Source organism: Trachypithecus francoisi, unplaced genomic scaffold (assembly GCF_009764315.1).
Source record: "Trachypithecus francoisi isolate TF-2019V2 unplaced genomic scaffold, Tfra_2.0 Lachesis_group10, whole genome shotgun sequence".
In the NCBI taxonomy this organism is placed as follows: Eukaryota; Metazoa; Chordata; class Mammalia; order Primates; family Cercopithecidae; genus Trachypithecus; species Trachypithecus francoisi.
Genome location: NW_022681455.1, coordinates 73,035,873 through 73,060,747, shown reverse-complemented (window position 1 = coordinate 73,060,747; position 24,875 = coordinate 73,035,873). Strand labels below are relative to the sequence as shown.

At 38.9% G+C, this 24,875-nt stretch overlaps 1 protein-coding gene across 2 annotated transcripts in view; it reads left to right on the top strand.

Annotated features, from left to right (window-relative positions):
• The window catches only part of IMPG1 (interphotoreceptor matrix proteoglycan 1), a 152,024-nt gene that overhangs the window by 58,035 nt on the left and 69,114 nt on the right, over positions 1-24,875 (top strand). For both annotated transcript variants that reach the window (XM_033217705.1, XM_033217704.1), the window contains 5 exons: positions 7,195-7,253; positions 11,231-11,251; positions 13,048-13,295; positions 14,640-14,716; positions 15,606-15,684. In XM_033217705.1, coding sequence (XP_033073596.1) covers positions 7,195-7,253; positions 11,231-11,251; positions 13,048-13,295; positions 14,640-14,716; positions 15,606-15,684 — 484 coding nt within the window. The remainder of the gene's footprint in view (positions 1-7,194; positions 7,254-11,230; positions 11,252-13,047; positions 13,296-14,639; positions 14,717-15,605; positions 15,685-24,875) is intronic.

The window sequence follows — 24,875 nt, the reverse complement described above, 5'->3', positions numbered from 1 at the left end:
TCTATTCTCGAAACCTGCAGTGGTCCCCACCTGCCCCCTCTATCCACAGTTTCGGTTACCCTGTCAACTATAGTCCAAAAATATTAAATTGAAAATTCCAGAAGTAAACAATTTATTAAGAAGGTCAATAGTCGCCTAACATATGTCACAATTTCTATACCACTTACCTTACTTCACCTCATCACATAGGCATTATACTGAGAGAGAGAGAGGGAGAGACCACATTCACATAACTTTTATTGTAGTATGTTGTTACAATTGTTCTATTTCATTATTAGTTATTGTTGTAAATCTTTTACTGTGCCTAATTTATAAATTAAACTTTATCATAGGTATGTATGTATGGAAAAAAATAGTATATATGGGATTAGGTACTCTCCACAATTTCAGACATCCATGGGGTCTTAGAATGTACCCTCCACAGAGGATAAAAAGGGACTACTGTGTTTACATTTATATTTTCTTTAAAAATTAGTAGGTTTTGCCAACCACGGTGGCTCATGCCTGTAATTCTAGCACTTTGGGAGGCCAAAGTGGGCAGATCAGGAATTCGAGGTCAGCAATTCAAGACCAGCCTGGCCAACATGGCAACACCCCGTCTCTACTAAAAATACAAAAATTAGCTGGGTGTGGTGGTGGGTGCCTGTAATCCCAGATACTCGGGAGGCTGAGGCAGGAGAACTGCTTGAACCCAGGGGGCAGAGGTGGCAGTGAGCCAAGATCGTGCCACTTCACTCCAGCCTGGGTGAAAGAGTGAAACTTTGTCTCAAAAAATAAATGAATGAAATTTAAAATAAATAAATAAAAATTGGTAGGTTTTAAAATCTCATTTAACTGAAAGACATTATGCAGATGCTCTATAGCTAGACTACCATTATGGTGATGGTTTCACTGGTATATACTTATAGACAAATTCATCAAGATGTATATATTAAATATGGACAGCTTTTGATATGTCAATTATACCTCAATAAAGTAGATTTAAATAAAATAAAATGACTATTAGGCATCAAGTAGAGAAGATACTGGATTAAAATAGAAATTCTTAATTCATAATACTTTGTCTTTACATAATATTTCTATTTTTACAGTTTGATGCAATTTAAAGACATAATATTTTTCATGGGTGATAAGAGGAAGGCAATTATATTGTCCATGTTATCAATTAATAAACTGAGGAGCTTTCCCAAGATGTCTCTTCCATCTCTGACCTTTGTTACATCTGTCTGTCCCTAATTAAATTCAAACGCTCTTCAATTCCCTGCAGGATAAATCCAGCTACTATGCTGAGTGTGGCATCTATATGACATAATAAGATCTCTGCCTTTTTTGTTTTGTTTTGTTTTTGAGCCTCACCGTATACCAGTTCCTTATCATCCCCCTCCTTTTCACTCTAGTTTCCAGGAATGCAAACTATTTCCAGTTTTTCTGACTGTTTAGCCTTTACATGTGCTGTCTGCTCTGTCTAGCATGCCCTTCCCCAAGTCTTGTTTTACATACTTCAACATGGAAAGTTTCCTCTACCCATTCTGCATCCAGTGTCTTTCCTGGGCTCACTCATTGCTTTCACAACACCCTTTCTTGATATTGCTTGCTTATGTATTATGGCCTTTGTTGTCTCTATTCCTCCCTCTTCATTCACCCTACTCATCGCCACCAGGCTATGAGCTTCTCCTAGAGAACAGGAGCTGTTCTTTCAATCTCTGATGCCTAACTTTCTAATACAGAGTTTGGGATGAAGTTAACTACTCAGTAATCATTTGTATAAATGCAACTGAAAATAGAAGCATCCATGAGATTACATAGCCAAGACCTACATTTGTGGACAACAGGAGTGCACATGAATCTTACTCAGCATGGCCAGGGAACAAACAGGCCCCCTTCTCATGCTTGGAGAATTCAAGACTTATCTCTTCTCACCCAGAGAGGAGACAAATAAGTGAAACATTCTTAACCTCCAGCCTCTCTCTGCATCAGCATTCAGTCAACAAAATGTAAGGAATTCTTTCTACAAACGTCAAAGTAAAAGAATCAGCATGGGGCATTTATGAACCGGAAAACTACTCAGACATGGATTATTAGACCAAATGAATTACAAAATAGTTCGTTAACAAACTATTTTTCTTTGGAACATTCTTTCTGGCAAATCCTTAATATAGTCAGAATATCTTCAAAGCAGAGTAACTGGCCATAGGCTCTTCGATGATCTAGTGTCAATTTTCTAAACACCTATAACAATTTGATGTAGAATAATGCAAATACATTGGGATTTTTTAAAAATCAGAGTTCTAGTCCTGGTTTTGCCAAAAAATTAGCTCTGAGAAATTGGAGATCCCTAGCCTAACTTCCTCACTTAGAAGTTGTATAAGATGACTTCAGAGTTCCTTTCCAAGTCTAAACTGCTGTGTATACACATAATAGCTAGTACTTTTCTTAATGCTTCACATGTACTAACTAATTTAACTTTTCATTCTATAAGTGAGTAATATTATTTCCTCTTTTTATAATAGGGAACTGAGGAAAGGAGATTAATATGTCCAATGGTGTCACATTTATTATCTGGCAAAGCCAAGATTCCAACCCAAGCAGCCTGGCACCAGAACTCTTGCTCTTAACCACCATGCCATGCCTCCTATTTTTCCCAAATAAATATTTGTGGGAAAGGACTACTGTGTCATCATCAAACGGGCATGTCTTCTGTCTTTTTCTTTTCTTTTTTTTTTTTTTTGAGATGGAGTTCAACTCTTGTTGCCCAGGCTGGAGTGCAATGGTGAATCTCAGCTCACTGCAACCTCCACCTCCCGGGTTCAAGTGATTCTCCTGCCTCAGCCTCCCAAGTAGCTGAAATTACAGGCACGCACCACCACGGCCGGCTAATTTTGTAGTTTTAGTAGAGACAGGATTTCACCATGTTGATCAGGCTGGTCTCGAACTCCTGACCTCAGGTGATCCACCATCCTCGGCTTCCCAAAGTGCTGGGATTATAGGCGTGAGCCACCACGCCTGGCCAAACAGGCATGTCTTGCTAGCCTCTGAAAAACTTATAAGCCAAAGAAGAGTATACCCTGCCCAATCTTGTTCCAGAGACCCCTGGCATCAGTCCTGATGGTTCCGTTTGCACAGTCGTCACTGATTTCTCTAAGATGGAACCCCTCTGCTTACAACATCTGTTCCCTCACCAGGCTCCCCAGCAGGGCCCCAACCACCTCACAGCCTGCCATCAGATAACTAATCAGCCCCACCACAGCCCAGTGCCTGCATTAGCACAGACATTCAGGCCTAATCAGGAATTAATGGACAGTGCTTTGCAGTAATTTAATTTCCACAATAAACCTAATGAGCAATTTAATACAAATGTCAAAAGGAATCATTTAGTTGTTGTCTGAATGCTTTCTCCTGTGCAAACATTCATGAGAACTCAACACGGCTGCCTTTTTATAGCCCAGTTAACATACATTCCAGCAGAATCAGGGAGGCCCCTGTGCGTTCAGTATTATTAATAAGGTTAACTGGGCACTTAATTAGCAATTTAGTGGTTAGTGCTCCATGACTAGAAGGTCCCCAGAAGATTATTTAGCAGAATTAACTGAGGCTTTTGTCATCTCCTCCCTAGATGCCTTCCTCACACTCCTAAACAAAGTTGATTCTTAATCAATCCCAGACAGGTTCACAAAGAGGGCATGAACACAAACAATAAATCCCTTCCACCCAAGTCAGTGCCATGGAGCCCTCCTGGAGAGGAGGAGCGCTCTCCCCCGTAGTGCTCCCTGTTGCTGATGCTGCAGCTGCAGTCATCTACAGTGTCAGTCCCAGGGTCGATTGACTGTTGTCATGTATATAACAGCATCTCTGGTACCCTGGAGAAGAAAAATGGATGATTCAGGATCTGAATCTGTTGCTCCAGAAACTGCAGCTCAGATTTAAATGTTAAATCCCTGGAGCGGTTACTGAAATGGCATGGCAAATTCCCCGTGGTCCCAAAGCTGTTTGTCCTGGGAAGCCACAGCAGACACAAAGCGTGTACACAGACCTTCCTGCCTGCCCTCAGAGTAAAGACTAGCTTTGCAGAACCCAACTTCCTAGATTTCTGTTGAGCCCATGGCGGGGTGTGGGTGGAGACACAGAAACTTGTTCCCCAGGCCTTCTGCCACTGTCCTCTACAGAGACCCACCTCCTGTCCTTCCTCCCTCTGAGTTTCAAAAATGACTAACTAAAGACTTGCTCTGCTCTTTCCAGGCTCCATGCCGTGTGCTCACTTAGGGGAGTAAGAGAAAAGTGGTCTCTCAGGAGCTGGTAATCCAGTAGGAAAAGTAGAGAATAAGAAAGTAAATAATACAAATCACTAACTGCCCAGCTGTGTGCCAGGCACTTGTTACTTATTAGTCATCATTGTTATTCCTTTTTGGGTAAGGAAACCAAGATTCAGAGAGATTGAGCAATAAACTCAGGATCTTGCTGCTAGAAAGTAGCAGAACCAATATTTAAACCCCATCCTGTACAAATAGCTCCTGATCACTCAAAAGCTGAGCTACCTTCATCACTGTGGTTCCAATTATGTTCAGGGGATGAAACTGCCTTTAATATTGTCACAAAACATATATATAATTAGAAGGTAAATCAGTCTACTGGGGGAAAAGAAATCGTACTACAGTCTAAAGCCCAGTGTAAGTGATTTGGGGATTATCTGTGCATCACTGCTATAGTCCTTCACATGAATAATGTAGAGTTGGCAGTAATTTTTGATATGGTGACAACACAGTGGAATGATAATGAATTTAGAAAATGAAGAGATGCACTCAACTCAATTAAACAAAATTTGCTGAGTCTCTATTATGTGTATGACAATCTGCTAAATAGAAGGAGGGAGGTAAAGAAAAGAATAAACAAGACATGGCTAAAGATCATGATCTCAGTGAGGGAAACTGACATGTACCTCACAGACTTTTATGGGGTATACTGCAATAAACTCTAGAATAGTAAAGAGAAGAAATAATTGAACCTGATTTTGGGGCTCTACAAACGCTTTTCAGTACAGAAGATGTCTGAGCTGGCTTTGAAAATGGATGCAGTGTGGGGAGGAGGGAAAGTTAATAAGCAGAGGGTGGAAAAATTGAATAGAAAATAATTCACTGGAACCTGAAGAAACAGAAGTGCATATTGTGTGTGGCAAGGAACAAGGGTTAGTTTAGTGTCAGTAAAGGACAAGATATTGGCCAAGGGGATAATGATAGCAGGAAGTGAATGTTAAGGTACCTGAGGGTGGGGTGCAGCTCCTGGAGGGTCTTAAATGACATTCTAAACAGTTGGATCTTGTTCAGTGGGTCCAGCAAGGAATTGTTAGTGAAGATTCTTAATAAAAAGATTAATTTCGAAATAAATGTATTTCGAAGGAGTCAAGGAGATACCTTCTCCTTCCTCCTCTCCCAACACACCCAGAAACACACCCAGAAAACCATTTCTTCTCTGCCCACTCACACACGTAAACCCATTTCAGCAGTGCAGGAGTGGGGCTAGGGAGGGTGTGCCACTCTGATTTAAAAGGTATGTTGGAGGAGAGGATGGTTACAGAATTTAATTGTGGAAGCAGGGAAACACTGTCCTCATTGTCGACAAAAAGAGTCAAACTCTGTAAAATATTTGAAGAGATTTATTCTGAGCCACATATGAGCGACCATGGCCCATGACACAGCCCTCCGGAGGTCCTGAGAGCATGTGTCCAAGGTGGTCAGGGTGCAGCTTGGCTTTATACATTTTAGGGAGGCATGAGACATCAATCAAATACATTTGAGAAGTGCATCGGTTTGGTACAGAAGGGCGGGACAATTTGAAGTGGGGAGGGCTTCCAGACTGTAGGTAAATTTAAACATTTTCTGGTTGACAATTGGTTCAGGGAGGATGTGCCAGCCCTGTGAATAAGAACATGGGGAAAACAAAAGGCCTTGTGGAATGCAAACCAACCAGAGTCGGTGGCTGCATGTGGGGGGTGGGAGGGAAGGTATCTAGGGATGCTGCACTTACTAGCATGGAAGATAATCGGGGTTCATGACCCCATCTGAGGCAAAGAGGCTGAGGACAAAGGCAGATTTGGGAAGAAGAGAATGGCCCTGGTTTGGGCAGATTCACTCAGTGGCAAATGTTGGGATATTTATGTGGAGAACTCAAGGCCGCGTATCACTGATCAATTAAGTCATTGGAGAAAATGAGATCCCCTCGGGACAAGGATAGGAGAGAGGGGACAGGGAAGAGAGGAAAGGGATGGGTGTTTGCTCACCTGTTCAGTCTCACCTTTCACCCTGCTTTCTCTCCCAAACTTCACTACTCAACCACTATCCATTCATCTTAGTCTTTCTTGCCTCTCAGTCTCCAACGGGAAAGCTGGATGGGGCAGTACTTGTCCATGTGACAGTGTCCCCAGAGCCTAGCACAGCATCTACAGTAGAGCTTCCAGAAGAAAGGAGAGAGTGTGTGAAGCAGGGAAGCTGAAGGTGAAAACTCGATGGCTCCTTATGTTTAAAGTAGAAAGTAAAAACAGGAATAGGATGGAGCAATTGTACATCAATTATAAAATATTATGATAACAGGCCTCATTAGTAAGATCAAATTAATTAAGAAAATTTATTGTGAAGTCCATATGAATCTAAGAGGAAATCTAATCTATTAGATTAGAATCTATTTCTACCACTTTGTTTAGGTGCAGCAGCCATTTTGAATGTAATCATCCCTTTCACATTATATTTTCCAAGCCATATCATTAATTCAGAAAATATCATAATTAAAATATTATAGCTACCACTAGTTATAATTATAGTCAGAAAATATTACTCTATGTGTATAAGTAAAACTCCTATCAACAAAAAAGTCTCCTTCAAATATCACCTTAAAGCTATTTTATATTATATTTAAAGTAACCATAAGAGCAGATCAGAACTACCCAGTTACAGCTTTTAAATAAATAGGAAAATACTTTCTTCTGGTTTTGGAAATCACTAGGAACAAAGAGTTTGGCCTCCTTAGTTGTTTCAATTTTTCATTTTCATCTGATTAATTTGGAGAGTTTTTTTTTAAAAGAAAAAATAATAATTTTCCATTTTCAGCTCTTCCCCTAAGTCATCAAAAGTGTTTAGGTTTTTCAGTTAGGCAAGAACTGACCCAGTAGAACCAAAGAGTATTTTATAAATGCTTTTCTCTCTGCAGATGCAAAAGATATTTAAGAAACTTCCAGGATTCAAAAAAATCCATGTGTTAGGATTTAGGTAAGTAAGAGAATCAAACTCTTCTCAATGTTTAAATTACTTTCTTCGTATCCTTTTTTAAAAGCAATGTCATGAGGATTATAAGGTCCTTTTTCCCCAGTTGTTTAGCTCTGCCAAATCCTGGAAACGGAATATGTTTCAGATAAAGGAACTGTCTAATTAGAACATGACTCCAGGTGATTCTTAAGGGGTAGCACAGGAGCTGTATTCCTTCCTTCTTCTGGGAATCAGAAATACTGCTCTCTATAGAGAGCTCATCTGCTGTCCTTGGCCATGTGGTTATGAATGAGCTTCTTAGGAAACTACCTCAGTAGAGACAGATGAAAACAAAGTAGCAATTAATTGCCTTGGTGTCTGATTGCCTGGTTTCCTATGGGATGCTAAATAGCATCACTATTTAAACAAACCATGCTGCCTAAGAGAGATAAGTGAACAATAAAAAGTAATCGCTATCAGGATAGGAGAGTTGGGAAAATGGGGTGGAAAGGAATAGGAGCATAAGCAAGACATTCTAAAATATACCTTTTATGTCATTTTGACATCTGACTCATAGTACTCTATTACCACTCAAAAATTATTAAATTAAAATTTTAAATAAAAACATAAGATCATAAGACAGTGCCACACTAAAAAGGGTTTAACCATGTTCCCATATCTTTGGCACAAGGAGGGCTGTATCCATCAGCATCACAACATTCTCATGTGGGTTCATGATTGGGGGAAATAATTTTTAAATCTTTTCTTTAAGTTCTCATTTTTCAAAATATCTACAGGTGAACTCATAATGTGCTATTTTTAAAATGTGCCACAGGGTAAGTGTCAGTCCTGGTGTGAGCAGAATGAGATTTCTTGCCCCAAACGAGCTTTGTAAACCAAGGAGAGTGGGCTTCCCTAGAAGTGTTCTGGCTCCTTCACTGCCTACTGTCTTTTTGTTTGTTTGTTTTGTTTTGTTTTGTTTTGTTTGAGACGGAGTCTCGCTCTGCCGCCCAGGCTGGAGTGCAGTGGCGCGATCTCGGCTCACTGCAAGCTCCGCCTCCCGGGTTCACGCCATTCTCCTGCCTCAGCCTCCTGAGTAGCTGGGACTACAGGCGCCCGCCACTGCGCCCGGCTAATTTTTTGTATTTTTAGTAGAGACGGGGTTTCACCGTAGTCTCGATCTCCTGACCTTGCGATTCGCCCGCCTCGGCCTCCCAAAGTGCTGGGATTACAAGCGTGAGCCACCACGCCCAGCCTCACTGCCTACTGTCTTAAAGCAAGAAGATGCACAGAGCAAGGGCTCCACAGGCCCAGAAAAAGAAATAGCTTTGCAGGGAGCTCTCTTGGTTTATTTCTTCCAAAGCTATCAGGCCCCTCTGATTTGTGTAACTCCAGAGAAAGGAAATACTGAAAAGTGAAAGTTATAAAAGATGAAACCCTTAATATCTACCAAAGCAGACTCATTTTTCTTTATTTCAAAATGCTGCTCTGTAATATTTTCTGTGAAATCAGATGGATTAGAGAAAAATAAAAGTTGATAGAAAAATATTCTGCATAAATGCAGATGTTTTCTGAATCAACCACTGCAGTGGAAGAACAAATTTTTAATTTAAAGCTGAAGGAAATGATGGGAACAGTTCTTTTGGTGAATATTAAAATGTTCATTATCCACTTCCCTTCAATAAATGAAAAACTAGTGTTTAAAAAATATGTTTTAGAAGTAAACCAAATGTTAGATGATGAAATTTTGCAAGGTAAATATTTTAAAGATATATCCTTTGACACTGAATTTTTACCAAGTGCTTAACTTTGTAAGGATTTATTATTATTTCTGCCAAAGATGCTTACAAAGTAAGTTTGATCACATTTTCCCAGTGATTTCCGTGATGACATGAAGATTTAGTCCACCATAAAATATTTTGGCCCTTGAATACAATAAATAATATGCTCATGACAGTGACAAAATTGTAATCATTAATAATGATGCTCACAATATTATAAAGTAAACATATTATTAAGGAAATTGCTTTTTTGTGGGCCAGATCCCTGAAGAAGACCAAAGACCCTGTGAGTCTCCTGGTACTGACCTTCCTCCAGCTCATTTGTATAAAGGTTGCTTTACAATTTAACAAGTACTTTTCTATCAGTGACTTCACTGAATTCAACGTGACTGGGAAGTAGCTAGAACGTATCATTAACACAATTATGAGGATGAACAATGAAAATTCCACTTTAAATATTGCTTTATCTCTCAGCAAAGGCAGAAAACTATTAACAATCATGCAGTCCTGTTAGAGAGTATACTCCTTCAAATACTTGCGCACAAATGTTCAAAGCCACTTTATTCTTAATAGCCAAGACCTGGAAATAACCGAAATGTCTATCAACAGGGCAACAAATTGTCACATATTCTTACCATAGACAACTTCTCAACAAAGAAATGAACTGTTGGAATACACAACAACATGGGTGCATCTCAAAATAACTATGTTGAGTGAAAGAAGTCAAACAAAAGTACATCATTATTTTATTTATAATAGACTCTAGAAAATGCAAACCGATTTATAGTAACAGGAAACAGATCAGCAGTTGCTTAGGAAGGTGAGGCAGATAGGGATAGGAGGGGAAGAATGGCACAGTAGGATGACTAAGCTTTGCAGATGATTAATATGCTCACTATCTTGATTGTGGTAATGGTTTGATAGGTGTATGGCACCAAAATTCTTAGATTGTATACCATAAATACATCCTGTTTGTTTATCACAATGATACCTCAATGAAACAATTATTTGAAAATTAACAGGACTAGGGTCTTGACCCAGGAAGCCTGGCCTCTTTACAGAACCTCATGGATTACAAACTATTGCTGAAAACAAGCAAGAGGCACGATGAGTGTCTGGTTGGTAGAAAAGGAAGTCTCACCCCATACAGCAGCACTAGTTAGATAGTCATAGACTCTTCCTTGCCTCAGAAGGAGGGTTGTGGTATACCTGTAGCAGGTACATTTCAGTCACATTACATCTGGGGATGAAAGTTCGATTAGTTCATATAGTCCAGGCAGAAAGGGCAACAACCCCAATCCTATCACATGTGTAGAGTGTCTTTGGCAGCAACTGCCATTTGAAATGTAAAAGGAGAAAGCTGAACATAACTACTAAACTGAATCCATACATATGTCCAAAGGAGTCCAAAATGTTTTCATCAGTTTGGTGAGTAAATGGTCTTTTTTCATGCACAAGCAGGTGGTAGCATGGAAAAATGAGCCAAGCTTGCGGTCAGGAAGGCCAGGGTTTCAACCCTGCAATTCCCATTTGACACCTCCTTCTATGTGCCTGTTGCCTTTTCTGTGAAGCTGGGATTACATTGCTGAAAAGATTAAATGAGAATGCATGTAAACGTTCTGGTACAGACCACTCACCCAGTAAACAAGTTTTAGTTTTTCTTGCAAGCTGTCCCATGGTTAATTGGACCAATCCCTCAAAGCTTACTGATTACAACAATTCAAAAAATAATCAGTCAAGAAAACACTAGTTCCACGGTTTTGCCTCAGATAAATTATCTTCAAGAATCAACTAATCATTTAATGCCAGTAAGAACTGAGAAATCCATTTACAAAGTACTTTTTAAAAATGTTCCTGCACCAGCACCACCCAAAATGTAAAACATATAGGCTACATTTCCAGCCTCTTTAGGTGGAATATGAAGACATTAAGGAATTTAAGAAGAAGACCAAAAGTACAGATAATCTTTGAACGAAGGCTCAAATCCTAATCAGAAACATATAATGATGTTTACTTCCTTAGATTCATATCGCTCTCAAAGTTTCCATTCAAATTCTGATGGCAGTTTATATGTTTCCTTCAAAGTTCTGGACAAACATAAGAGACAATGGAAGGAAATTTTTTTTCTTTTATATATAAAATAATTCATTGAATGTCTCAATAAATGTCATTAAAATTTTTTCTCTTTTTCATGTTTCCATTGTGCATGATGAAATGAAGACCAAAGAAAGAAAAAGATGGGTAATTTGGACTTTTTTTATGTTTTGAAATATAGTACATTTCCCCTTCCCCCAAATTTATATACTGATTTTGCACAAATAATTTTTACATATAATGTCTGGGATAAGCCCATTACTTTTTGACGGTTTCTTATTTGAATGGAAGTAATTGAACAATTACCCAGTAGTTAAAGAAAAAAAAAAAACTCTCTAATCAAAGTCACTATGTGGTATATAGGTATAATTTCCTTGATCAACTGAACAGGATTTTGTCATACTCAAGGTATAGTTAGAAAATAAAAACACATATCTGTGCTGCAAGCATACTTTATTTCTTAAATGCCATTTATATGGGGCAGTTGTCTATCTGAAAGCACACACATACATGAAATCAACCTAAGTCTGGAATAAAGCAGAGAAACTAATTTGCTCCTTTCCAAGGTCAATGTGAACTGAGAAAAGGACTCACTATACCTTGGAGAGCTCAGTAATAAGAACCCAACTTTGGCTCTGTAATTGACTAGTGAAATAACAAACAATAGACTCTAAATGATTGCATGGTCTGAAAAACCACCAGGAATACACGTGATCAGTTTCTGTGGCCTTAAAACACTTCTACATCACTCTGTATAGATTTATGACATGAACTAAAGGTAAAACCTGATTCCTGAGGGCAGAGATGTAGAGAATCCTGTTTCATTTTTGCATGCAAAAAAGCTTTGAGTTAATGAATAGGATAATAAATACAGCTACCTATGTACTGCTTATCTTTCTCTTTTCTCACACCTTCCTTCTAAGATGTTATTTTAAAAGCAGCTTGAGGGAAAAGAGTGTTATGTTTCATTTAAAGTTGTATTTTTTAAATAAAAAATACTTCTTAGAAAAAAAGTAGAAAAGAAATAGCCTTAAGAACTGAACCTTTGACTTGGTTACTTGGTTACAACATATATGTGGGTATATAGAAGGGTAATTTGGACTTTTTAACATACATATAGTGTGTATATATAGACACACTATATATACAATAGTCTATATATAGTGTGTGTGTATATATATACATACTATTATCCTACTGCTATATCTTACATTGCTAATTCATAGGCCTTCCTAAAGGAGGCTATTTGTAGAAGAAAGGATAATTTGTCCTTCTTCCTGACTGGTACGGCATGACTTACAAGATCACAAAAAATAGTGGTCAATACGAGCAACTTTTGACTAAAAACACTTTTTCAAAAAGACCTAGGTGGGCACAGTGGCTCAGTCCTGTAACCCCAGCACTTTGGGAGGCCACAGCAGGCAGATCGCTTGAGCCATGAGTTTGAAACCAGTCTGGACAACATGGCAAGACTCTGTCTCTACAAAAAACTTTAAAATTAGCCCACCTCCTTCCTGCATTCCCAGCTATGCTGGGGGATAAGGCAGAAGGATCCCCTGAGCCCCAGGACTTCGAGGCTACAGTGAGCCATGATCATGCCAATGCACTCCAGCCTGGGTAACAGAGTGAGACCCTGTCGGAAAAAAAAAAAAAAAAAACCTGAGGTAAAAATCTATAGTCGCTTGATTCAGTTAGTAATCCTTCTTTGTGGTGGACTGAACTCCCTCCTGCCATTCTATTTTAGAACCAAAATATGTGTTTTTTCTTTTTTCATATTTTAAGTTTCTGATAAATGTTGAAATGTTTTAAAGTGGGATATTCTCTCAGAGCCCATCAGGAAAGAGGTGAAAGCTATCCTGAAGCTTTGTAGCAACCTAGTGACTCTCTTTATAAGGCATGTAACAATGGCTTTGGGTGGGGAATGTGTCTTCTGCTATCCACAGCTCAAGCTCCACAGAGATGCAACTTACAGCCATCTTTAAGAGACACAGTGCAGAAGCAAAAAGCCCTGCAAGTGACCTCCTGTCTTTTGATTCCAACAAAATTGAAAGTGAGGAAGTCTATCGTGGAACCATGGAGGAGGACAAGCAACCAGAGATCTATCTCACAGCTACAGACCTCAAAAGGCTGATCAGCAAAGCACTAGAGGAAGAGCAATCTTTGGATGTGGGGACAATTCAGTTCACTGATGGTCAGTTAGTGATTGCTTAGTTCTGCATTTATTCTCATTTTGACAGAGACTAAGAATGTGAATGTCTCATGGAAACTGTCATTTTAACTTGGGTCTTCTAAAGTCAATCATTATTGTGACGGGAACATGTATGGTATCATTTCTAGCTTTTCTCACTCCTTCCTATGTCTCATTTGATGTCTTTGGTACCCACTTCTTACCAAGGGCAGTTCTAGGAGAATCAAGGGTTTCAGTTCAGTTCTAAGTCAACTGCAGACAGCCAGTGGAACCAAGGCAGAGAAAAGAACTCACAGACAGTTCTGTTACCCTGGCACAATCTAAACAGATTCTCTCATCTAGTCAATTGGTCAAATCTCAGCAAGAAACAGATGGCACATTCAAATTAGTATAATTTGAGGAGAGTTTAATAAAGGGACCATTTGTAAAGGTTTGCTGGTACACAAAGCATTAGGAGAGTTCCCTGGGGCTAGAAGCAGCAAGCCTCAGTACTATCTCCAGACTGGAAGTGTTGCCTAATGTTGTAAGCCATGCCAAAGACAGAGCACAAGGAACCATTGATATAGCCCATATTATTCAAACTTCTGGGGCAGAAAGTAGCAGGGAGAGGACGGGAGAGTGGATTTAAAGAAGTCAACAAGATCATCAGGCACACTCAGGATCCTCAGAGGGAAGTCCACAGTAGGTTCAGTAAATGGCAAAGTAGATGGATACTGGAAATGCCATTTAGTACAACACGACATGAAACTGTCATTTTCTGCCAGTTCTGTTTTCTGCCTAAGATAGGCACTCTTACCACTAGAAAATCTCATAAAAGTCTCTTAGGACAAGACGAAGGGCCAGGGAAATTCACAGGCAAGAAAAGGTTAACTTCAGAAGCTTCTCAGAGACAACCTGATACTCGGGGCTTCTCTCTTTTGAGCCCTCTTTGGCGTTCTGAGAATCAGGCTTTAGGCTGAAAGTTTGCCACAAATGATCAGTGGTTCCAGCATTTATTCTAATCATTTTGTTTATTACCAGCTTAGTCATATTTTTATCCCCAATGGTCTAGATAATTAGTCAGCCTGCTTGGTCCAAATCTATAGAATAAAACTGAACACCCTAAAAATCCACCTTAATAACTATTCTTATCACATAAACATGCAAGATGCACCCTTTGCATGTGTCCTTCAATATATCATTCAGATTAATGACCTTTTTTTCTATGCCTCTGGTTTCTTAATGATTTGTTGCACTACTCCTTAAGGATTGGTTATTCTGCATATTTCAACCTGGACTGTTTTATTGCCCCAACCTCAAAAGAAAAAAGAAAGATACACTCAAATCTTGTGATTTTTTTACCCACAGAAATTGCTGGATCACTGCCAGCCTTTGGTCCTGATACCCAATCAGAGCTGCCCACATCTTTTGCTGATACAACAGAGGTGAGTTTGTTGTCCTTTTGTTCTTTAAATAGGAACAAAGTCTCAAAACCTTCCATCAAAGAACAAATCAGCTTAGGAACTGAACAGAGCAAAATCCCCTTTGCAATGCTAATTATATTCTTTTCGGTTTTTTACAAGCAGCACTTGCTTAACCCACTTTCAGTATCTGTATTAATAAAATATAATACAACTTGCATTTCAAATATCTCAAAGTTCAAAGTTTCCTTCAATTTAGTTAGATTTTTGTTTCAGTTAGAATCAGGATGGCCTCTGTTTTTAATGAAACAAACACATTTGCATGAACTGAAAAGAATAATTAAAGCAGAACATATTATTTAACTTTGACTTTCAGAAATATGTATAAACATGATCATACTTTATAAATTTGTTTTTATGTCATGTCTTAAGGATTTACCTATGTATTTATTTAAGGGGGTTTGATAAATGCAAATTAATGTCTTTAAAAGTGAATAATAAATTCAGTAATAATTTTTGTATTTAATTTAAACTTATGTTTATTTAATTTATGCCAGAAGTTGTCACTGGTGTGCTCATAAATAGAAGTGATGAATTAAGCTTTATTCCCTCCTAAAATGAAATAATTCATAACATGATTGACATAAATCAAAGTATCTTAGCTGTTAGTTAAGTCTATTCAGGCAGATTCAGTTATCCAAGAAGCAATAGATCTTATTTTACCACTGTATCAATGGATATTACCCTTTTAGAATATATTTCTATATCAGAACCTTCCTCCATAGTAGATTCAAGTCAACTACAAAATAGTTTGCTTAAATTTAAAGGAAAATTTTAAAATATGGATATAGCCCTTCTTATATACATAGACGACATCCTTCTCAACATCTGTCTTGCAAAATTCATTCTTCAGGATGCTACTTTGAGTCCAACACTTCCTCTTGTTGAACCCCAGCTTGAGATAGTGGATGGAGCAGAGCATGATCTACCTGGTAAGTTTCTTCTCACAAAGTCTATGTTAGATGACAACATACTCTTCGATGAATCCCCTTATGACACTGCCTCAAAGACCAGTGACAAAGCCATCCTCAACCGAGGAAAAGGTTCACTGCCACCAGCATTTCCAACAGAAAAGCAGTCCATTGAACTACCCTTTCTGCAGAGGAGGACATCCACAGCATCTTCCCTTCAGCTCTAGTTCCCAGTCCCACAGCCAGCTCTGGCAGCCCTTTTCTAATGAACTGGTGAAGGAGGCTGAAAGCAAAACAGCACCAACTGCTGCTCACCCAGAACAACAATCTCCTCTGGGCTTGGAAACTGAGAGTCCATGAGGACAAGGTAGGTCCTAAGGCCCAAGTCCATGACAAGCGGCCATGTCAACAGTGGACTGGGCCTTTACAATCACTATATGTATTCCTGTGCCTCTTACATGACGACTATGGATACAGTCTGTTCTGCTACATGTGTTTCTTTAGCGTAAATTAGCACATGTGTAAGTAAGAAAGAATATCAGTCAACACTGAAGTCTTGGTGATTCACTTTTGAAACTCCAAGAAGGTTAATTTTGAGGCAATAGTATCAAACTTTTTCACAGTTAAAGAGAAATATTTAGCAACGTATGAAGACATTAGGGAAGAAAACGACCAAAAATCTTGCAGAGAGCCTTTTTTTAGTGCAAAAAGTAGCTGATTTAGTGGCTCCAAGAACCCCTATTATTTTCATTCTATAGAGCTCTGTGGTAAAAGTACAAGTAAAAAACACAAGCCCCAGGATACAAGGCTGATAAGAATGTACTGTGATTATAAACGCAAATAGCATTGGAGATTTGCTATGACTGGTATATTTAATAAGATTATTATTGTTTTAGTTACAGGGCTCCACAAAATTCTACAAGTTTTGAGTGAACTACCTTAACTGTATTTTCCTCATAAACACTGTGCAATTATTATGCCATTTTACAGAATGCAAGGGAATACATATATGGCCTGATAGAAGAATTACTTACACAAATTGGATTTCATTTACATGATTATTGGTGAATAAATGTTAACTTCTTGACACGGTTATTTATTGCTCTATTACAAACCATCCCTAAAGTTAGTGGCCTAAAACAATAACCATTTATTTTGCCAATAAATCTGAAATTTGGGCAGGGATCAGCAGGGACAGCTTTTCTCTGCTCCATGTTGTGTCAGCTGGAAAATCTCAACTGGTGTTGAAGATCCATTTCCAAAACGGCTCACTCACTGGCTGGCAAATCAGTGCTCACCCAGAGCTGTTGGCTGGGGGCCTCATTTCTTCTCGCCACAGGTCTCTCCACAGGGTTGCTTGGGTTTCGTCACAGAATGGGAGCTGAGTTCAGGGTGTCAGTGTTCTAATATCATAAGGGCCTAAAAACAGCATCATTTCATCACATTCTAATTGCTAGGCAGCTGTAGAGCCCATCTAGATTCAAAGGGAGGGGACATAGACCTTCTCTCTTGATGGGAGAAATATCGAAGAATTTATGCCATTTATAATTAACCACAATCCACATCAACCACTATTTCGGAATCCAAATTATTTTAAGAGTTGGTTAGACAAAACAAAACAAAACTTTTCGTGAAATGATTGATCTTAAGCACTCACTGAATACTTTTCTTTCATTCTATCATAAAACTTCCTTATAAGATTAGCATTTCAGCTAGATTAATAAAAATAATAGTATATGATGAAAGCATTATCTTATTTTCAAATTGCTTTACTGTTTCCATTTTATTTATACATTTCTTTTACTCATGAATATACCATAGAACACTAAAGCTGGAAGAAATCTTAGAGATGATTTGGTTAAGCTTCTGTGTTTCACAAATGAGAAAACCAAGGCTAGAATGTGAAGTGCCTTGTTCAAGGTCATATCATAGCTTGTGGCACAGCCAGGATCATTATTCAAGTTTTCTACATCTATTATACTATATTTGGCTTAAGTAGCTCCATCCTTTGCAAACAGTGTAACCTCAAACTTGCTTTGCCCTCAAACCACAGCCTCTTCTCTATTTCACTACTCTGTCAATGTTTCCAAATTGTCTAGGCTTCTGAGTCTCTATTATGTCACCTCCTAATCACCACAGGGTTTCACCTCTAACCACACAAAGCAGGGATGTAACTTTCACAAAAGTCACAGATGACTTCCTAATTGATCAATTTAGCAGTCTCATTTCCATCTTCTTTTTATTTGACATTTCTGGCACGTGACTCTTGTTAACCACTCCGCTCTTGAAACTCCTACATCTGGGCTTCCACGAAGTGACTCCTTGGTTCTCCTCATATACCCTGCCTACTACTCCTCCATATCCTGCAGTGTGGCTTATTATTAAATTTTTTAAATTTTGCTTATTAAAATCCTACATCATTTAAAAAAGTTTTATAGTGATTTACAGACATGGATCAATACAAAAAGATTTTGTATTGATTTTATTTTAAAGAATGGACAGAAAAATGGAAGAGAAAATAAAACAAAGATTACTCCTTTAGTGAAATGGAAGTGTTTGGGAACTGGATTGATGTGGTGATCACACAACATTGCGAATGTACCAAATGCCACTGAATCATTTACCTTAAAATAGTTAATTTTATGTGTTATAAGTTTCACATCAATACATTTATTAAAATAACTGTAGGAAAAATCATATACAAAATAAACATCACAGAGTTCTGTAGGTTTGCTTTAGGTGGTTCATGATTTGAGCTTCTTAACAGGCTGTGTAAAGAGGAAAATATAATCAGTCACCTAATATAGATCTGCATGCGTACAGCATGGTAATTGCTTAGGAGAAAAATGTATCTGATGAATTCTCATAAGGACAGTCTGGGTTATAGTGCACCATGTCCTGTCCACGTGAACCTTCCTACTGTGTAAAACCAGTGTCAGGTGTTTCCTTTAAGGCCCCCCTGGACATGTTCAATGAATGCCAAAGCCCAGTTCATTACAGAACTTCCGGGAGGCACTAGGTGCTGACAGTCTGCCTTAATTCAATAATTGATTATGCATTATTTAGAGGAATAGCTGTGCTGTCTGACCTTCAGTCAATGCTCTATAAGTAAAAATTATATCTCATAATTGAACTTTTGATTTGTATTGAGCAAGAAGAGTTATATTTGCTGACCTGGATCTAGAGTGCAAATATTCCATATTGACAAGAGCAGATCCATATGCTTTCATAATCAGCCCAAATGGGAGGAGAAATGACATATCTCAATGAAAATTGGAAACCCTAACTGGGAAGCATTGCTGATAAAAAGACAGTTATACATGGAAAATAGAAAACAAACAAACAAAAAAAGAAGTGGAGGGGCACTCTGGACAAGAACAAGGCTTCCCTCTCTCATAAAACAATTCTGGCTTTTTCCCAAGTACAGGTAAAATGGAAATTAGGGCTCCAAAATCCTGCACCACAGTATCAGTGAGATAATTTTAGCCTGGAAAATTTTTGAGGTTAGTGTCACCAAACACCCACCAGGCCATTAAAATCTCAGTAAAGCACTCAAAGAAATCTTTCAGCTTCAGCAGTTTAACTTAGTAGTTAATTCTGAGATAAAGTACTTGCAAAATATGCATCTAGGACACTAAAAGAATTGGCATATTGTATAGAATTGTGGGGTCTTCTACTGTTACTGTTTTTTATAGTAGCTGAACCCAAGCCATTCTTTTCTGTAGAGCCAGTTATCTGTTAAGATCACTCCTATCGGCTGGGCACAGCAGCTCATGTCTGTAATCCCAGCACTTTGGGAGGACAAGGCAGGCAGATCCCTTGAGGTCAGGAATTCGAGACCAGCCTGGCCAACGTGGTGAAACCCTGTCTCTACTAAAAATACAAAAATAAGTCAGGCGTAGTACTGCATGCCTGTAATCTCAGCTATTCAGAAGACTGAGGCAGGAGAATTGCTTGAACCAGGAGTCAGAGGTTGCAGTGAACCAAGATGGCACCACTGCACTCCAGCCTGGATGACAGAGCGAGACTTCGTCTCAAAAAGATCACTCCTATTTCATAATAATGAGTCAGCCACATATAGGAGAAACTTGATATTCTGTCCTTCACACAACATGTATCCAACTTGTTCAAAAATAGTACCAATTCACAGGGTAAAAAATTTTTTGTGGTTTGGTTTGGTTTAGACATGTGTAGGCGACAATACGTTTCTCTTTTAGCTCATTAGAATGATCATCTAGTCTATCAGGAGAGTTCTTTAGTGCCCTCCCTCCCAAATTACAGACTTTTTCACTTGCAACACATTCCATTTATGGTAGAAACCAGTCTCTTAATAAATTGCAGTATTTTAAGTGAAGAAGCAAGCTTTAAGCAGAGCTACTGTACTATTGGGCATTGTTTTGTCTTTTATTGCCCATCTAGGTAATATGCTGAAATTAACACACTTCCAACTTTTCTTTATCTCACCTCAGCCTTTGACTCTGTCAAAAGGAATCTGTGACATGAGCTAAATTGAATGAACTCAATATAAAACCAAGCTGCTAATGTTCCATGTGGTCAAGGACAGTCATCTGTCTCTATTCATTCCTATATTGGCAGTGTCCAGTCAGATGCTATATTAAAAATTAATATATGTTAAATGAATTAAAGCAGTGAATGAATGAATTTGTATTACAATATCTCCATGAAAGTCAGAGTTTATTGGAATAATCTAGTTCCCTTTTTAATCTGTCTAGTAAAAACCTTAGAACCAAATCAACGTTCTAAAAGCAGTATTTGGCTATCATTTCTGGTCACACCACTCACCATTGCCAAAATTTGTCATTCATTGTCATGCTCTTGTGCTTTTACCCAGTTATTTTTTCTTGTGCCTGTAATACTCTTCCATTCTTCCAGCTTGATGACCTCCAACTCATATTTTAGTTTCAGCTAACATGCTACCTTCTCTGTGAAGTTTTCCCCAACCACTCCCTGAAAAGGATTTATAATTACCATCTGTTCCCTGATTCCACAGCAAAAAGTCATCTAGACCTCCATCAAACATTGACCATACAGAATTGAATCTATTGCTATGCGTGTCTGGAATCCCTCCAAGACTGAATTCCTGAAGTAAAAAGATATGCTCTTATTCCTTTTTTAAAAATTCCTGTGCTAAGCTCAGTGTCTGGCATATAATTGCAGTTTCATAACTATTTGTAACTGCTGTCGACCTTATTAGGCCTGTCAGTACTATCATCTCAGACAGGAAATGCCTGGAGGATATGTGCCCTCCCTGTGCTGGTACCCACTTAGTTCCAGCCTCACGTGTAGGGCAATGTCCCTTATTGGTAAACACTTTCATCAAAATGAGAGTGCTGAAAAACTTTAATCAGCTCCACCTCATGTGATGTACCAACTACCACATTGATTACATGTAGGTGTGCAGGGAAAGAAATTTGCAATAAGCCTCTCTCCTAGCCCAAAAATGGACACTTCTGAACTCAATCAGGAAGGCTTGGCAAAGATGTTATTTAAATTGCTCCACTTTAGGATGAAAGGATAATAGTAAGACTTGAAAAGAGTTGTAAGAACAACTCAGCTGAACTGAGTTTAGGCAACAGTGGTCAATATTTTTGCCTGTTCTTTCCTACCAGGGAGCAAGCTTTTCCTAACAGGAGTATATTGTTTATAAAAATTATTCTGAGAGGTCTATGAGAAAAATGTCATCCAAAGAAAAGAAAGAATGGCCATTCAACAAAACTTCCAATTGCACCCCATCCCTAGATACAATCTTTACAATGCCCAGGGAAAGATGAAAAGTAATTCAAAGTTCTTTCAACTTGGTACTTCTAGATTTAGCCTAGAAATGTCAGGTGACTTAATACGTCCTTCAATATTTCAGTTTGGGAAATTCAGTACCCTGCCTCAAATGTTGGCAATTCCCAAGAAAATTGTTTTGACTTTCTGCCCTCTAGTGAACTGATATTATTCCATCTCCCTTCCTGAATCTGTTCCCTTCTTTCACCCCCTCTTCATTCTGGAGGTAGATATTTCTATGAGTGGATCAACTTTATTGTGAGTTGAGTTGATAAGAACAGGAAGAAGCCATAGTGCAGCACCACCCAGTCACCAACCTCAAGTTATTACATAGCTGTCCTGTCTTGACATGTCAGTCACATCCTTTGCTGGAAACTTCTCCCTGGCCAGTGCTATCTTGGTCATTCCCGGTTGCATCATGCTGTTAAGCCCTCATTCTCTCAAAGCCCTCTTTGTGACCACCCTTTTTCCAGGCTGCTCCCAACTCCTTTCCCAAGTCACAGTCCAAATTGTATGAAGAGTAGTGATCTGTTTAATCTCTTTCCTACATTAAACTGAACAGAGAGAAAACCAGCACACAGCAGCTCAGGCCAGGAGTAGAGGCTTGCACCATGCCACAGAGCTCTGCAGCCCTTCACAGACTACCTGGAAGCTGGCTTGTTTCTGTTTCCTTTCACACTTGCTAGCACTGAAACAATTAGGATAAACCTATTGAGCGCTATTCCCTGATCATCCCTCAGTAGTAAACAGCTCTAATGACAAAGAGAACAGCCCTGCTTGAATGAACTTTTAAATGCTTTTCAAAATTAAGCCATGGTGACTATTTTAACAAAAATCTTAAATCTTAAAAATATATCACTCAGTTCTCATATGTGGAAAATTAAGAACTTTTTTGAGAAAGGTTAATGAAGGCTTAAGGAAGAAAGACCTAAATCCTCACTGTGATGGTATTTGGAAGGTAATTAGGTCAAAGGTAAGAGTCTTTGGGAGGTAATCAGGTCATGAGGGCCAAGCCCTTATAAGAAGAGACAAAAGAGGGATGATTTCTCTCTCCCTTTTTCTCTCTCTCTCTCTCTCCTGTCTCTTCCTTTCTCTCCCTCTGTCTCCTTTTCTCTCTCTCCCTTTCTGCCATGTGGGGATGCAACTAGAGGACAGCTGCCTACCAACTAAGAAGAGTGATCTCTCTAGGCACTGGTTTTGCTGGTGCCTTGATCTTGGACTTCATGGCCTCCCGAGTTGTGAGAAATAAATGTCCATTGTTTGAGTTATCTGATCTATGGTATTCTGTTATGACAGCTGTCAAAGATGCAATCCCAATTTAAATAACAATGCCCCATTATATATGTCTTAGATGTTTCCAAGGCCTAAATTTGGGGGTAAATTGAAATGTCATATTGAGAACTATCAACAACTAATAGTTGTTAATAACTAATTAAAAACACCAGAACTTCAACATTCACTATTCTTTGTTCAACAAGCACAAAGTCTGGCTCTGAAAGGAAGATTAAGTTCACAAGAGACCTCAGGGCACTTCCCATCTACTTCCTTTATTCAAGACCTACACATATGAAATAGTGAACAATGTAAGATGTTATGTATAAAATATAAATACTACTTAAACTTTACATAGACTAAACAGAGGTACATAATTATTTTAGTTCAGAAGAGAAGACAAACATGAGAAGCAGAGATATCAAAGAAAGCACTCATGGAGCTTTACTTGGGTGGAGAAGGGTATAAAGGACTTTCATGAAGGGAGAGGAGATGACCCTCCAAGTATAACAAGTTTCATAAGCAAAGCTGCAGAGATTGGAGTTTCAGGGAAGAATGCTGAGAAATAAGTAGGGAAGCATATATATCAAGCAGGACCTTAAAAGTCAGAAAAAGGAGTTTCTTCTGGGTTTTCAGAAAATGAGGGGGGTAATGAAAATGGGGCTTAGGGAAAGTTTGTCTGCCCACAGCTTGGTGGGTGAAAAGTAGGAAAGTGGAGGATTTTGTTCTGTATTTGGTGTGAAGCTTTGGGAGCATAGATGCAGAAGGAAGGAAGATGATATAAGAGATATTTTATTTAAAAAGTAAAATAAACCCAGGACTACTTTGGATAATGGTGGATGGCGAAGGATAGGTCAAAGAGTCTGGATCACCATGAAATGAAACACCCCCACAGTCGTCTATGTTATACATGAGACACCAAATTTCTTTTCATGCTGGAGTTGAAAATCTAATGGAACACAATGAGAGAGAGAGAGAGGGAGAGGGAGGTTTATTTAAGGAGTTGACTCATATTCTTGTGGAGGCTGGCAAGTTCAAAATCTGCAAGCTAGGTGACAGGCTGGAAAACCAGGGAAAGTCGCACTTTGATGCAGTTCTTGTTGCAGTCGATGGTCCGAAGGCCATCTGCTGGCAGAATTCCCTTTTCCTCTGCAGATATCAGTCTTTTTCCTATCAAGGCCTTTAGCTAATTGGATGAGGCCCACTCACATTATGTAGGGTAATCTGCTTTAGTCAGAGTCCACTGATTTAAATGTTAATCTCATCTTTTAAAATACCTTCACAGAAACATCTGCAATAATATCTGGGTACTGTGGCCTAGCCAAGTTGACATATCAAATTAATCATCACAGTATGTCTTGAATGAGCTCAGCATAGTCGGAAAAAAACAAGGAGCCTTATATGTTATGTCAGCACCATAGATGCAAAGACAGAACTAGAACAGACAAAATCAAGTCACAATTCAACAATCCATCTGGTGCAAAGAGAAAGTGGGTTTGCTTTACAGGATGCACTTAATTATAATATAAAAGACGTGTTTGTCATTAATGGTAGTAGGTGTCCATTCCTGAGGAACTGGAAGGAGCTCGTAGCAGAAGAGAGGATAGGAAATATGCACTCAATAATGGAACGAGAATAGAGAGAAAGTTGTTCAGAAGGGGCTGGCGTAGGTTAGGTGGTCAAAGTGGCATCTAACCAGTGCCACAATTTTCTATTCTCCCACTAATCACTTCTCAAGTGATCAAGACATGATGTTTTCATAGCTACAAAGGTTTCTGTATCATATTCCCTTATCTGGACTCAAATGAGGTAACATCACAGTTAGGGTGAGAAGTCAGGTGTGTCTGCCTCTTTTGTCTTTCTTTTTTTTTTTTTTTTTTTTTTTCGAGATAGAGTCTTGCTCTGTCACCCAGGCTGGAGTGCAATGGTGCAATCTTGGCTCACTGCAACCTCTGCCTCCCGGGTTCAAGCGATTCTCCTACCTCAGCTTCTTGAATAGCTGGGACTGCAGGCACGTGCCACCATGCCCAGCTAATTTTTTGTATCTTTAGTAGAAATGGGGTTTCACCGTTTTACCAGGATAGTCTCAATCTCCTGATCTCATGATCTGCCCACCTCAGCCTCCCAAGTGCTGGGATTACAGGCGT